The sequence below is a fragment of the Vulpes vulpes genome, chromosome 7 (genome assembly GCF_048418805.1).
Source record: "Vulpes vulpes isolate BD-2025 chromosome 7, VulVul3, whole genome shotgun sequence".
Taxonomy (NCBI): domain Eukaryota; kingdom Metazoa; phylum Chordata; class Mammalia; order Carnivora; family Canidae; genus Vulpes; species Vulpes vulpes.
The window spans coordinates 68,363,439-68,378,073 of record NC_132786.1 but is presented as its reverse complement, the minus strand read 5'-3'; the positions used below and the strand labels follow the sequence as shown (position 1 = coordinate 68,378,073).

The window sequence follows — 14,635 nt, the reverse complement described above, 5'->3', positions numbered from 1 at the left end:
TAGAAACTGATGGCTTTTTTTGGCATTCTTTGAAGACTATAAAGAATAGTATTTCTGGCGGAATTTGAATATATACTTTATATATATAAAAATCAGCCTTCACCAAGGCTGTTCATGACTGAAGGTTAATTATATCCTGTTGAATATCTTGCTCTTGGCTGTCATGACTCTAAAAACAATAGTAATTAATTATTTGTGAAGTCATTTGTTTAACACCTCCTTTCCATATTAAACTGTAAATTCTATGAGGGTGAGAATGCTTGTATCTTTATTAATCTATGAATTCTCAGTTCTTAATATGAAAAGTTCTACTTAGTCCCTTCTAGATAGCAAAGGTTTCATGATGTTAGTGGCTACAATAATTACTGTACTGTTAATTATTACATATCAAGAGGTACATTTAGGCCTTAATATTTACTCAATATTTACAAAATAGAATGTTTGCATTTTCTCATTCATGTTACAGGCTTTGATACTATGAATTCTTTTCCTGTGTCCCATTTTAGAAAATTTGAGAATAACATGAAGGCCTTGTTTTCAGAAAGTTAGTAAGAACATGACAAGACCTTAATTATAGCATTTTAAAAAAGCTTTTTAGAATGCAGTGATTCAAGGAACAAAATAAAGAAGCCATTTAAATTTTTTTTCAATTTCAGTTCTCTGTATTGTCTATAATTTTAAGCTGTCTGTTGAAAATCTTCAACCAATATAAATGAAACCAAGTTTTGTCTATTTGTTACACATCCAAAAAGTGTGATGAATTCTCTCCATGTTGATAGGCTATCTTTGGATAGTCTGATTCAAAAGATAGGTTGTGTGGTATACACGGAGTTTTGAAGGACCAGGAGGGTAATGACCAGGACATAGGCAGTGTTTTCCAGAGCAGCAGAGCTGGGGTCTGGGTGACCTCCAACCAGCAGCAGGGCCATGCTTATTAAAACACTGGGGACAGAGAAACGAAGCAGTTTTAAATATAAGCTCCAAATGGGTCATACTAGGACACATAGATGCTTGGAATTTGCATGCATTTATATGCAATTGGGCTACTTTGCACACAGCAACTCTATTTAGCAAGTCTGAGGTGAATAGCAACAGGATTTTTTCTCTAAAAACAGTTAATGATTCTTCCAAACCACTCTGGGGAAACAGGCTAGTAGAGATGAAAAAAGAATATTTTACACTAGAATTCAGTTGAGAGTATAATACTAGAATTTTTAGAAATATTTTATTCTGGTATCATTTCAAAGCACTGGATTAGATACAAACTTCGAAAATATCTATTTCAGTTTTTATAGCCGTTGATACATTGCTGGACCTCACATAACAAATGGACTAGGGTTTATAATAGAATACATACCAATTGCTAAGAAGATAATTTGCCTCTATTAGTGACTTAATGGATAAGGAAGATTCAACTGGGTGACGGGCACTGAGGGGGGCACTTGGTGGGATGAGCACTGGGTGTTATGCCATACGTTGGCAAATTGAACTCCAATAAAAAAAAAATTTTAAAAAAGGAAGATTCGAAACAATACAAATTCACTTAATCTACAAATTAGAATGTAATAATGCTAGTGTTTTAAGACAAGTTCTGGAGCAAATGTTTGAGTGGATATATTACATTATTCCAAATAGATTTTATTAGCTTTTGCATTTATGTGATTTATCGGTCAGGTATTACATGTGTGTATGCTTGGTATCATTACAACATTCCTCGGATTTTTTCTGATTTCAGGGGTCCAGTGCCAGCACCTATTATCAATGGTCTACATTATTTTACATCTTTAGAACTACAGAAAAGTTTTGAGCTTAGTGAAGATTATTTTAAAACTCCCATTGGACCATATTCTGAGAAGAGGTGAGTTGAGTTTTGTTGGATAAAATCAGTTATTTTCTGTTAATTAGTTAAGGTTATAACACTTCTCCCTAAGCTTCAGAAAAATCCTAAAACTGGGAAGCAGGGCCCCACCTTCCACCATGGAATTTGAAGGGAGAGTACGTCCTGGCCCTGTAGGGAGGACATGGGCACATGTCTTGAATTCATACAATTAAAAGCTTCTCTCTGGGATTTTTGAATCTTGAGGGAGTGACACAAAGATACAAGGGCAGTTAGAGGTCTTTCAAGACACTGGTAGTAGAAGGTCAAGAATCCATTGTGGAATACAAGCAGCAATGATCTACCAATCTCTTCCCACATTGAGACTTGGCTGTGTTCTTGTCACCTAGCTTACCTTGATTCCTGACCAGTTTTTAGGTCTGATTATTCAGTTTTCTGTTAGTCTATCAATAGCTTTTCAATAATTTGCTTTTAAATATTAAAATTAGCCAGAGTTGGTATTTGTAATTTGCAGTCAACATCTCTGATTAGTATAGTGCTGTGTTTTTAAATGTTTACTAGCCATTGTTTAATATATAAAAAAGGCATTTCAGGTTTCCTGTGCTTAATATTTCAACATGTGTTTCAAAAGCTGAGTATGAAAGAAACAAAACAAAACAAAGACAAAAGCTGAGTATGTGTTGAGTTGAAGACCTCATATAGACCACAACTGACACTCCACCACTGATTTTAGTGCTTGGCCTTTGCAGCATTCTACTACATTCTGTTTCTGCTTTAGCTGTATCTACTTCTGCAATTGACCATCTTTTCATAGGTCTTGAATCCAAACTTCCCAAGGAAACCTCTGGATAGTTGGGTCAATCACCATCCAGTAGGGGCGGCACTCTTGAATAGAGATTTGTGGCCAGAATACTCATATAAGGAAATAGGCTGGTCTATGGATTGGTTGCACCTATATCAAGCACCCATTATTTATCTGATTATCTGTGGCCTGACCAGTGACAGAGAACCAAGTAGAGAATTCTTTAGAAAGGGTTGTGTAGGGATCCCTGGGTGGTGCAGTGGTTTAGCGCCTGCCTTTGGCCCAGGGCGTGATCCTGGAGACCCGGGATCGAATCCCATGTCAGGCTCCCGGCATGGAGCCTGCTTCTCCCTCTGCCTGTGTCTCTGCCTCTCTCTCTCTCTCTGTGACTATCATAAATAAATAAAAATTTAAAAAAAAATTTTCAAAAATTAAAAAAAACACTTTCTTTAAAAAAAATAGAAAGGGTTGTGTGGGTTTGGCAGTCTTCAATATCAATTGAAGGAAGAGGGATGGACACATTCAGACTATAACAGAGAGAGAAAAGGAATGCTTAACACACTGCACTGGGCTTATAGATCATCTCTTCTTATGGTGAAAAGGGTGGGTCAGACCTACGGTCAAGTCTGACCATTCACTGGTGTAATATACATATGCCTTTCAACTCCACTACTTCTTTACATCTGTCTTTCAAAGCATTTTCATTTAATACTTTCTTTGATAGGAAAAGAAGTTGTTGAAAGACAGACTTTGCTTTGTGATCCCCCCTCCCTTTTTTTTGGTGTGCGTTTTAAATGAAGACCTACTCTTTCCCAAAATAAGAGACCAAAACATGTGTTATGGGTTGAGTTGTGTCCCCCATCCTAGCCCCACCAAATTCACATGCTGGAGTCCTATCCCCTCAGAGTGTGACCTTATTTGGAAATAAGGTTGTTGCAGATGTAATTAGTTAATATAAGATCATATTGGAGTAAGGTAGTAAGGTAGACCTCTAAGCCAATATGATTGGTGTACGCTAAAAAGGGGAAATTTAAACACAGACACACACACACACCAGAAGAGGGCTTGGGGTGATGTAGAAGCCAAGGAATACCAAACTGTCAGCTAACCAGCAGAAGGTAGAGGAGAGGCTTAGAATAGATTCTCCATCACAGTCTCAGAAGGAACCCACCCTACCGACACCTTGATATCAGACTTTTAGATTCTAGGACGGTGAGACATTAAATTTCAGTCACTGAGTTCACAGTACTTTATTACACCAGCCCTAATAAACTAATATCATATGTATTAAAAATTCAGTGACATTTTTCCTTCTTTTCCTTTCTTCAAAGATTTTATTTATTCATTTAGAGAGAGAGAGAGCACAAGCAAGAGGAGGAGCAGAGGGAGATGAAGAGGGACAAGCAGATGCCTCACTGAGCAGGGATCCTGACACGGGGCTCCCTGGACCCCAGGATCACTACCTGAACCAAAGGCAGATGCTTAGTCCGTGGAGCCACCCAGGCTCCCCTATAAGTACTCAAAACTTCTGAGCAGAACCCTAGCTGCAGAGAGATTGCTCCATCCTGGACCATTTCTGCCTGGGAATGTTGGCGCCATCTAGCCCTAGCTATAGTTGATAGGTTGAGCAGAAGGCAGGTGTCCATGCCCAGTGTGGGAGCTTTCCAGGAGAGCTGATTTTGGATTCCAGTCATGGACTACTACCCAAGCACTGCAGCCCCTGCTTGCTAATCAAACATAATACAGACCGCAGGAGTGTCCTCACATTGGACATGTCCCCTCAGTATGCCTACATCACCCACTACATTTCCTTCTGGGTCAAGGACAAGCCCAGATAGCTAATGGGACTGTGTTTCCTGGTAATAGGGCCTTGAACTCCTGGGGACACCTCATTAAAACTTACTTCTACCCTTTTCATCTCTGCTACAGTCATAATATCATCCTGGTAGACAGAGACACTCTCATTAAATGACAAGCCTTATCCTGAATAGACACAATTTGCATCAGCCTTTGCTACTGTCAGATATGAACTTAAGTTAAATGTGGAGTGTGAACAAGTGGAGGTCAACCTGAATTTGGCATTTGATCCTAGAATGTCCTTCTTTGCTGAGATAGTAGTCATCACATTGGAACTATAGAAAAGAAAGCATAGTTGCGGCCAAGTACAGGCTCTGCAGTAAATAATCACCTGTTAATTTTCAACACTTAAAATTAATCTGTGGCTAAATCATGAAAAGACAAAACTATGATGACAAAACGTACTATAATCAACATTGGCAGGGAAAAGTAGAGCTCAAATGACAAAGCTGAGGAGGTAGAGATAGAAGGTCAATATAATCATCTGTTGTTGATGAATCAAGAAATGGAGGTTGGAAATACGATCCATGAAAATGTAGATCTAGCAGATGGAAGAATGGAAAATAGCAAAAGAGCTCTTGGAGGAGAAGGAAATCAGGGGTGTGTTACTAAGTGAGCTGAATCCTTTCTGATTATAGCAGAAACCTACATCTACTGAAGTTAAATTTACAATTGATAAATCAATACAAGTCAGTCACGTATTATTTACAAAATAAGATTATTGTCAGAATATCTGAAAACAGACATGGTTAAAAATGATTGGCTCTCAGGAGAGTAAAAGTGGTGTTGGGCGAGGTAGCGCTTGGACTTCTGCTTTTTATTTTAAGCCCTTATATATAATATAACTTAGTTTTAATTGTACATATATACAGTTGACCCTTGAACGACACAGGTTGGAACTGCACGGGTTCATGTATATATGGATTATTTGCAGTACAGTGTACTACTGTACTATAAATATATTTTCTCTTCCTTATGATTTTGTTAATAACCTTTACCCTATGTTCCTTTATTGTAAGAGCAAGAATACGGTAGGTAATACATATAACATACAAGATATGTATTAATCAACTGTTGATGGTATCGGTAAGGTTTCCCGTCAACAATAAGCTGTGAGTAGTTAAGTTCTTGTGAAGTCAAAGGTCACATGTGGATTTTGGACTGCAGGGAGGGTCAGCACCCCCAACCCTCACATTATGCAAGGGTCAGCTGTAGTAAGTTGCTTGAAATGTTAACAACATGTTTTCGGAGAAATAAGAATCATAAAGGGGAAGGTGAGTACATTTTGACTACATATATAAACATTTTAAGTTTCTCTAGGTCCAAAACAAATGTAAAAGGAAAAACAGCAAGTGATTTAAAAAATAACGAAAGACTTAACATTCAATATATAAAGAATTCACACAAATTGATACAGCAAACAGAAAGACACATCCTCCAAAGATAAGTGAGGAAAGGCAGTTTACAAACAACAGGAGAAAAGCCAATTAACACATGGATAAACTTAAAAATTAAGAAATAATGTTTAATCTCACTGTGAACTAAAGCCACAAAGCTCCATTACTTCACAGTGCTCTGCAGGATGCGCCTCCCTTCTCCCATCTGTGGAGCTGCCTTCCTGGGAGGAAGCCTAGGAGCAGGTGAACCCCAGAGCAGAGTCACCTGTGGCCAGAAGTGGACTGGCCCAAACACAGGGATGTCAGGCACCCTAATCGCACCCCAACCTTACCCTAAAAAGGGGATCAAGATCACTAGTCTGCATAGCTAGCATTAGGTATTCCCAGATCAGGCCCCTTAATTCACTCTTATTACCTCCGTCTTTGAAATAGCAGGAGCTGCAATATGTAAACTGCACTTGATTCTAAAGTCCCAGGAATTAGTATCTGCGCCTTGCCCCGTTGGTAGACACTCCGGCATCCATCACGACGCTTTGCTCTTAGGAGGTGTTCAGTTAGGATTTGTCGATTAGAGGAGAGCCTTATGCTAATATGTACGGCTTTTAATAAGCCCGGTGCAGGTACCACTGAACACTCTGGCTCAACAGAGACGTACACAGACACTAACATGGCTCCGTAAAGGTGACCCGAAGAAGTCCGAGGCGTAGATTGGATGCCCCCTGGTAGCTTTTCATCTCTTTTCATTTTTCAGTGGCAAGGATTCCTGCATCGTCAAGAGCTTTTCTACAATATTTCATTCTTATCCATGGTCAAAAGAAATGTCTTTTCAGCCTCCGGAGGGCAGTATTTATTCCCACCCAGGCTCAGGAGTGAGTGAGAGTGAGGCTGAGCAGACCCTAACAGGTATGAATCATTTTACATACGGTTCTCATATAAAAGTATTAATATTATAATTCTATCTCCCACTGATTGTTTGAATTAAATGAGCGCTTTCAGTCAGAATCTCTCCTCTGAGGTAAGGTGGGGTTCTTTTTTGGTCTCCCAAAAGTGTTTAGAGATGAGAAACAAGGTTCAGAAAGGTCGGGAATGTGTGTAGGGCCACTTACTTAGGCCACTTAGAATGGGCCACTGTTCGGCCCGCCCAGCAGGTCGGCCCGCAGGGGTCTTCTTGGGATCATGGGCCTGTGCTTGCTGCAGGAGGTCTTTGATGACAGGCTCCATTCAGTGACGGTGAAGAGAAGCTGGAAGGTTTCAGATTGCTGGCCTGTCTCCTGCTCTGGGACTCTGCTCTTGGATTCTGTCAGAATCCCGTTGGGTTTATATTTAAAGGATCTGGCCTAGCCTACCCACGTCACCCCCTTCACGCCTCTTGGTCCTCAACACACATGTGAATGAATGCATGTGTCCAGTACCAACAAGATGGGCATTTGGTGTTCACAAATGACAGCGAGTAAAGACCTTGACCAATGTTGAAGAGACCGAAGGGGTAGAGGTGAAGTGAGAGAGAGAGAAAGTAACCAGTGTTGGGATAGAAGGTGGGGCTCTGTGAGCAACAGAGAGAGCAATGAGTAAATTAGCGGATTCTGTAGGACCTGAGGCTGGTAGGGGGCCGCCATTTGTAGCCTGGAGAGGTGGTAAAGGTCTGCCTGGGTCCCGAAGAGACGTGAGGAGCTCCTGCTTGCTCAGGCGACCAGAGGAGCCAGAAAGAGAATAAAGACTTGTTAGTTTGCCTGGGACAAAAGGATGTCCAGAGGCAGGGTTCCTACAGCAGGCAGCTTCTAACCAACTCAAGGGTGGAGGACCCTCTGTGCAGCTGCACTTTGGTTAGGACAGCTGGCTGAGATAAGGTCTTCTCAAGCATTTTACTTGTGAGGGTAGACACAAACCATAAGGATGAGAGCCCTAAGACCATAGCCCCAGGAAGTCATCCCCATTTCTGAAGGAGACACTTTATTGTCATCTCACAGGTTGTGGGAAGTGTTCTAGGAACCCCTTAAAGACTGTGACCTGCCACTCTGGGGCCTGAGGGCAAAACTCCAGGAGCCCTGGACCAAATATGTCACCAAGGCCCATCGTGGTTCTGCTGACCCTTAGGACAGTGTTCCCAGACCTTTCCCATCTTATTTTCTAGCCTCTTGTCCCTGCCCTTAAATGAGATACTTAGGGGCTGCCTGATTGGTCTCTGTGTCACCAAACTCAGATGGCCAGAGGTGGCACAGCTGGGATCCCACACAGGTGACACTGCAGGAAGCAGGGGGCAGGGCTAGTGAAAATCCAGATCCACGCAAAAACTATGTTCCAAACAATCTGACCAGAGGGGAAGTGGGTCTGTTACCCATGAAGACAACACTGGATTAGAAATCAGAAGACCTGGGGGCTCCTGGGTGGCTCAGTTGGTTAAGTGTATGCCTTCGGCTCAAGTCATGATCCCAGGGTCCTGGGATCAAGCCCTACATCAGGCTCCCTCCTCAGTAGGGAGTCTGCTTCTCCCTCTCCTTCTGCCTGCTGCTCCCACTGCTTGTGCTCTCTCTCTCTCTTTCTCTGTGTCAAATAAATAAATAAGATCTTAAAAAAAAATCAGAAGGCCTGGTTCTACCTCCATTTCTACTGTGTCTGGCTACATAGTGTTGGGCAAATCAGATACTGTCTGAGCCTTGAGAATAATATCTGTCCTATCATAATACAGCAATATCACCATATATTACTATAACATATATGTATATTATAACATAATATCTGTATAATATATGTAATATATATTTATATTGTAACATAAAATATGGTATAATAATACAGAGCCAACAGGATGGGCTATGGTATAAGAAAGAAGTCAAGCGCTAGATATCTACTGGATATTATGGCTACACATTTGTACCCACATAAGCAGAAGATGACAGTAGTTTTCTGCAGGGGTGGTTTCTGAAGATTTATTTTGTTCCCTTGAATGGGCCATGTTTTCCTGTTTCTTTATGTGTCACGTGATGTTTTGTTGAAAATAGTGCATTTGAAAAAGCAGCCCCCTCTCCAAGTGTGCACACCGTACTGGATGCAGGGCTTGTCCTGAACCCAGGATCAGTCCTGTGTGAAGGCCTAAGGTCTTTCTGGTCCTTTTCTGGGCAGGTTCTTTTCCTGGACCTGTGTGTCTGCTTTTTTCCAGTTCCCCAGAATACACAGCCGCTTTTTAAAATCTTCATTTCCAGGTTGCCTGGGTGGCTCAGGGGTTGGGCATCTGCCTTTAGCCCGGGGCATGATCCTGGAGTCCCCGGATCAAGTCCCACATCTGGCTCCTTGCATGGAGCTTGCTTCTCCCTCTGCCTGTGTCTCTGCCTTCTCTCTGTGTCTCTCATGAATAAATAAATAAAATTTATAAAAAAATATAATAAAATCTTCATTTCCCTAATAGTCTTACCCCAGATACCTGTCTCTTGGGGTCTTTTGAAGACATTCTTTTGTACTCTTCAGTCAGTAATTTCTTGCCTTGGGTGAGCGTGGATCTGGATTTTCCCTGCCCCCTGCTTCCTGCAGTGTCACCTGTGTGGGATCCCAGCTGTGCCACTTCTGGCCATCTGAGTTTGGTGACACAGAGACCAATCAGGCAGCCCCCAGGCAGGTTAGAACATTGTTCGACTGTCTCTGGGTTGGCAAAGGTGAGTGGGGGGGAAAAACTTGAAATTTCCTACTGTTTTTATTTTTTTAAGATTATTTATTTGACAGACAGAGAGAACACAAGCAGGAGGAGCAGTAGGCCAAGGGAGAGGGAGAAGCAGGCTCCCCCTGGAGCAAGGAGCCCAAAGTGGGGCTCAATCCCAGGACCCTGGGATCATGACCTGAGTCCAAGGCAGACACCTAACCAACTGAGCCATCCAGGCATCCCTAAGGGGGCTTTTTCTCGATTGGGCATTCGCTTGGTTGCTACAGCTCTTTCACTGACTTGCAGCACTCCTACGAAGTTGTTCCAGTTGGACTCCCTGTTCAGTGTTTCCTAGGGGAACACAGGCCTGGAGCTCCCTAGTCCACCATCTTACCTGTGTCTCTCAGGGGTGGTTTTCTTAGCAATTCATCACACAACTGGCTCTGGGTCAGGCTAGCACTCCTGTCTTTTTCACATGAACAGCTGAACCAGGTTTCTGTCATCTAACATATATGCACTTGACTTTTTCATTCTTGCAACTTTTATTTTTGTCTTTTTATTATTTTGGTTTCAGCCCCACTTTCTAGTTCAATGAGATCATTTTGGGTGTTGATCTGTCTTCCAGATTGACAATTTTATAAGTTTCTATAAAAACCAGCAAGCCTGCTAGCTTTGCCTTTGTCATAGTCACTGTCAACAATAGGATCCAGGACTTGGCCAGGAGTAATGTCCTGTGACAAGTCTTTGGAGACTCGCTTCCAGGGACAGTCTACTTCCCATGTGATTCCTACTCACATCTCTCTAATGTCTTCATGTAAGAAACCTTTATACGTGCTTTGCAGAAATCAAGACAAAACTACATCAGTGGTGTTTTCTAACTCACAGGTCAGAAAGTTTTCTGTAAAGGGCCAGATCCTTTTGCAATGATCCAATTCTCCCATTGTGGTATGACAGGCAATATGTAAATTAATGTTCATAGCCTGGGTTCCAATCATTTTATTTACTGAAACATATTACAGACCAGATTTGGCCTATGGGCTATAAATTTGTTGACCTCTGCCCAAATAAAAGGAAATTAAGTTAATTTGCGATGATTTTTTCTTTGTAAACCCCTTCTAACACTTATCATTCAGTATGGTGCTTTATAAATATTTCTTTCACAAACTTGAATTTGCTAAGATTTAAGTCAAGTGTACTGGTTTGTAAATCCTTGTTCCCATGTTAAAAATAGCAATATTATTTGTCTCCAGTACTTCTCTTATTGTCAATGAATTCTCCAAGACCAAACTGTGAAAGCACTGCTATAGTGATTCCAGCACCCTGGGATACAACCTAACCTGGGCGTGGAAACTTAAACTGATTTAGGGGAGCCTACTTCTACTATATTCTCTCTTCTTCAGGACTTTACTTGTCTTAAAATGTTTTTGTTACCCTTTCCAATTTAAAAAACATCTCCATGGTCAGGGGAAGAAAAAAGAAACTGCAGCAGCAAACAAGAAGAAACTTTTCCTTTTCTTCTCTCTCTCTCTCTCTCTCTCTCTCTCTCTCTCTCTCTCTTTCTCTCTCTCTCTCCATTCCTCCATCCCTCCCTCCCTCTCTCTCCCTCCTTTTGTTAACATATCATTTCAGGGAGTGAGCCTTTCTTGTTCTGAATATACCTTAGAAAGGTCCATCTTCCCTTCAGTGATTTGGATGGCTTTTGTGTTCCCAATGGGTGGAATCTGCTTAATCTTTGGTATAGGTCACTCCATTTTTCTCACTCTCTATAGAATCCTCTGCCTCACTTTCTCAATCCCTACTACACTGCTTCTCTCCAGGGAGAATTCATCTCCCTCTGTGGCCACTGTGCTTTATCTTTAGTCTCTATCTTTCAAGTTTATTACGCTTCCCACAGTCCCCAATGGAGCCTAGCTCCACGGTCCATTCTTGGTATCTTCATCCTTGGCAAACAGAGCAACCTTAGAACACAGTGGATGAGGCTTTTCTAGGAAGTACTTTAGGATATATATGGGTGTGTGTGTGTGTGTGTGTGTGTGTGTGTGCTAAATCTAGTGGTTAGGGATGGTTGTAAAGGAATATGGTGCCAGGCATTGTACAGAAGATATAAACAGAATAGAAAAGTAGCATGGGAATTACTTGGGTTTGCAATCTTCTGATCATTGGGCAAGTCTATACAACCTAAGGCTCATCCAACCCTGCACTTGATGTATTCTGAAACTCTTCCCCTATTTTTCTTGTTTGGTTGTCTTTTGTTTCCTTTAGTTTGTTATAAATTAATTCTAAACAATATTCTGGCTTACAACATTGCAATTATTTTCTTTGTAAACAAATCTCTTGTGTACCAAGATGTTAACTCTATGTACTGTCTTTTTCTTCTTAATGTTTTACAGAGCTATGTAAACTGTCACATCCATGTGACAAAGGGACTGTCCAACACAGAAGACACACCATCTCGGTCATCAGCCACCCAGGTTTCAACACCAAACTCACCCTCCCTCCGATCCCTCAGGGCCACAAGTAAACCAGTAGTTGACATTTGGTCTTAACACACAAAACTTGTCCTGACCATGTGAATCCCTTTGTCTTATCTGGCCCTAGGTCTTGTTTTCCACTCAATCAACTACCTACAAAAGAACATTCTCTATGCCTTAATTCTCTCAATTTCTTTTGTGATTCTCGAAGTGTCTTTTTAAAATGTAAATTACTCTTAGCTTTTAGAAATGTAATTTTTTTTGTAGTTCTTAATGATTTTTCCAGCTGCTTCCTGCTCTTGAAATATCAGATGGCAAACTCTCCCAAGACCTCTGCATTGCTGTGTGCATAGTGATTTTTGGATATATCCAACTGGGATTCTGCTTTGGAAATTCCAGTGTGTCCATTTATAACATTAGTGTGTACTCTAGGGGATTGAAATATTTGGTCTTCTGATAATGAAAGGATTGTAGAGTTCCATTTAACTCGTGACCAACAGAATATTGACTGCATCTCTCAAAGGGAATTAATGTATTTTTTCATTGTTCTTGACTTGTTGAGCCATATGAAGGAATAAGAATTATCAGCTATTTCTTTTAGTTCACCATTTCCTGACTCTGATTATGTACTGCTTGTCATTAGAAATATTTCTAAACAACTTTCTTCATCTTAATAGCTTCACTACCTATTTTTGGCAGAAGAAAACATTGGGTAGTTATAGATAAGGCTGGTATTTGGCCGATATGGGCCAGTAAGACTATCCTGGTTCTTAAAAAAACATTGAAACAACACATTTCTTTGGATTGGTAGATGGTCTCATCTCTGAATCTTCTGGGCATGATGATTCATGGGAACAGGAGCCTTCACATAGAACTGTACTAATTGTTAAATATTTAAAATATCAAAACCCTCTAATGACTTCCCTTTTAAAAATATTAAAACCCCCTTTAATAACCCTTTTTCCCATGCTTAAATTTGAATGTAACATGATTTGCTGTTGGCTTCTGTCTGCCACCCAGCCCTATTATCAACAGAAGCTACTTAAAGTTCTTTTCTTGGGGTTGGTGGGAGGCATGGAAGGGGGCACTTGAAGGAAAGGACAAAGCTGAGCGAGAAAAGGGAGTTAGTCCTCTCTAAAGCAGTGAGGAGGCAGAGAGTGAAATACTTTAACACTCACTAGCATCATCTAATCTTTTAAGAAGTTATTATGAAACATTTCAGAAACACTAGAAGATATACAAGTAATAGTTCCAACTTCAGACAACATGGAGGAGATGCACTTTTCCCTATTTCTTCCACTAAGTACAGTCAAATCCTAGAAATTGTATCTAAAACAAACATAAGAAGATTGAGAGGTGGAAGGAAGAAGGCAGGCTAGCTGGGGACCTCGGGACCCAAGCAACAACAGAGCAATGAGTTCCCTGGGTATCTTTTTTGGCTCAAATATCCCGAACTGGGGGCCAGAGAAACTACAACCCCAAAACATTAATGGTAGAGACCACAAAAGCTACAGCAAAAAGCTACTCTCTTTGGCTAAAGGACTCGAAAAGGGATAGCTTTGTAAGACAGAAAACTTTTAGACAATAACAGCCTACTTTAGTCAAACACTATGGATAAAACTGTGGCCCTACCCTGTCAACAGAGGCTTTTCTGGCTATAAGGAGGTTCCTGTTGTTCTCCCTGCTGGGATAGTGTCAGAGAAGTTCTTGTGGAGAGCCAGGAGCCAGGAGCTGCAACGCTACCCAATATCAGTGAAACCGCCCCCTACATACACAGTATCATTGAAAGCTTATAGGGACCTGGACTTCCATTCCCTACTCGATTGTTACCTATGTGTATTGCTTCCATTCCACTTCCCATCAGGGTAGTGTTGGAGAAGGTCTTGTGGAGATCCAGGACTTTCACCACTGACCTATCTTCTTGCAGTGTCAGTGGAGGTCATGTGGGGAACAGAAAATTTAAATAAGATCCAGATTCTCGTAACATAATATCCAAAATGTCCAAGATATAGTTAAAATACAAGAAAAACAAAACTCATCAAGAATCAGAAAAACTTCAAATTTAATGAGAAAGACAACATATGCCAATGCCAAGGTGAAACAGATATTGGAGTGATTGGACAGATTTTGAAATAGCTATCATGTAACTGCTTCAAGAAGCAATTATAAACATGACTGGAAAAAAAATGAAAAAGGCAGACAATCTCAGCCAAAAAAAAAAAAAAGAAAGAAAGAAAGAAAGAAAATCTTAGCAAGTAAATAGAAGACATAAAGAAGAAAAAAATGAAAATTTTATATCTGAACAAGACAGTAGCTCATTGGATGGACTCAGCAGTAAAATAGGACAGAGGAGGGGAAAGTCAGTGAACTTGAAGATAGAGTAATTAAAATTACCCAGTCTGAACAAGAGAAAGAAAATAGACTGAAAGATAAAATGAGCTTCAGGAACATGTGGGACTATATGAAAAGATCTAATGCTTATGTCATTAGCAATCCAGGAGAGCAAAAAAGAGTATGGGGCTGAAAAAGTATTCAAACAAATAATGGCCAAAAATTCAGCAAAAGCCAAAAATCTACAAATTCAAGAAGATGATGAAACCCAGACAGGATGAACACAGATAAATTTGCAACAAGACACTT

The 14,635-nt window shown here is 40.7% G+C and overlaps 1 protein-coding gene across 1 annotated transcript in view; it reads left to right on the top strand.

Annotated features, from left to right (window-relative positions):
- LRGUK (leucine rich repeats and guanylate kinase domain containing) overlaps window positions 1-14,241 on the top strand; it is a 109,620-nt gene extending 95,379 nt beyond the window's left edge. Inside the window, exons 18-20 of the mRNA XM_026010862.2 lie at window positions 1,736-1,858; window positions 6,645-6,796; window positions 11,915-14,241. Of these exons, the coding sequence (XP_025866647.2) occupies window positions 1,736-1,858; window positions 6,645-6,796; window positions 11,915-12,045 (406 nt within the window). The 3' untranslated portion in view covers window positions 12,046-14,241. The remainder of the gene's footprint in view (window positions 1-1,735; window positions 1,859-6,644; window positions 6,797-11,914) is intronic.
- The last annotated feature ends 394 nt before the right edge of the window (window positions 14,242-14,635 follow it).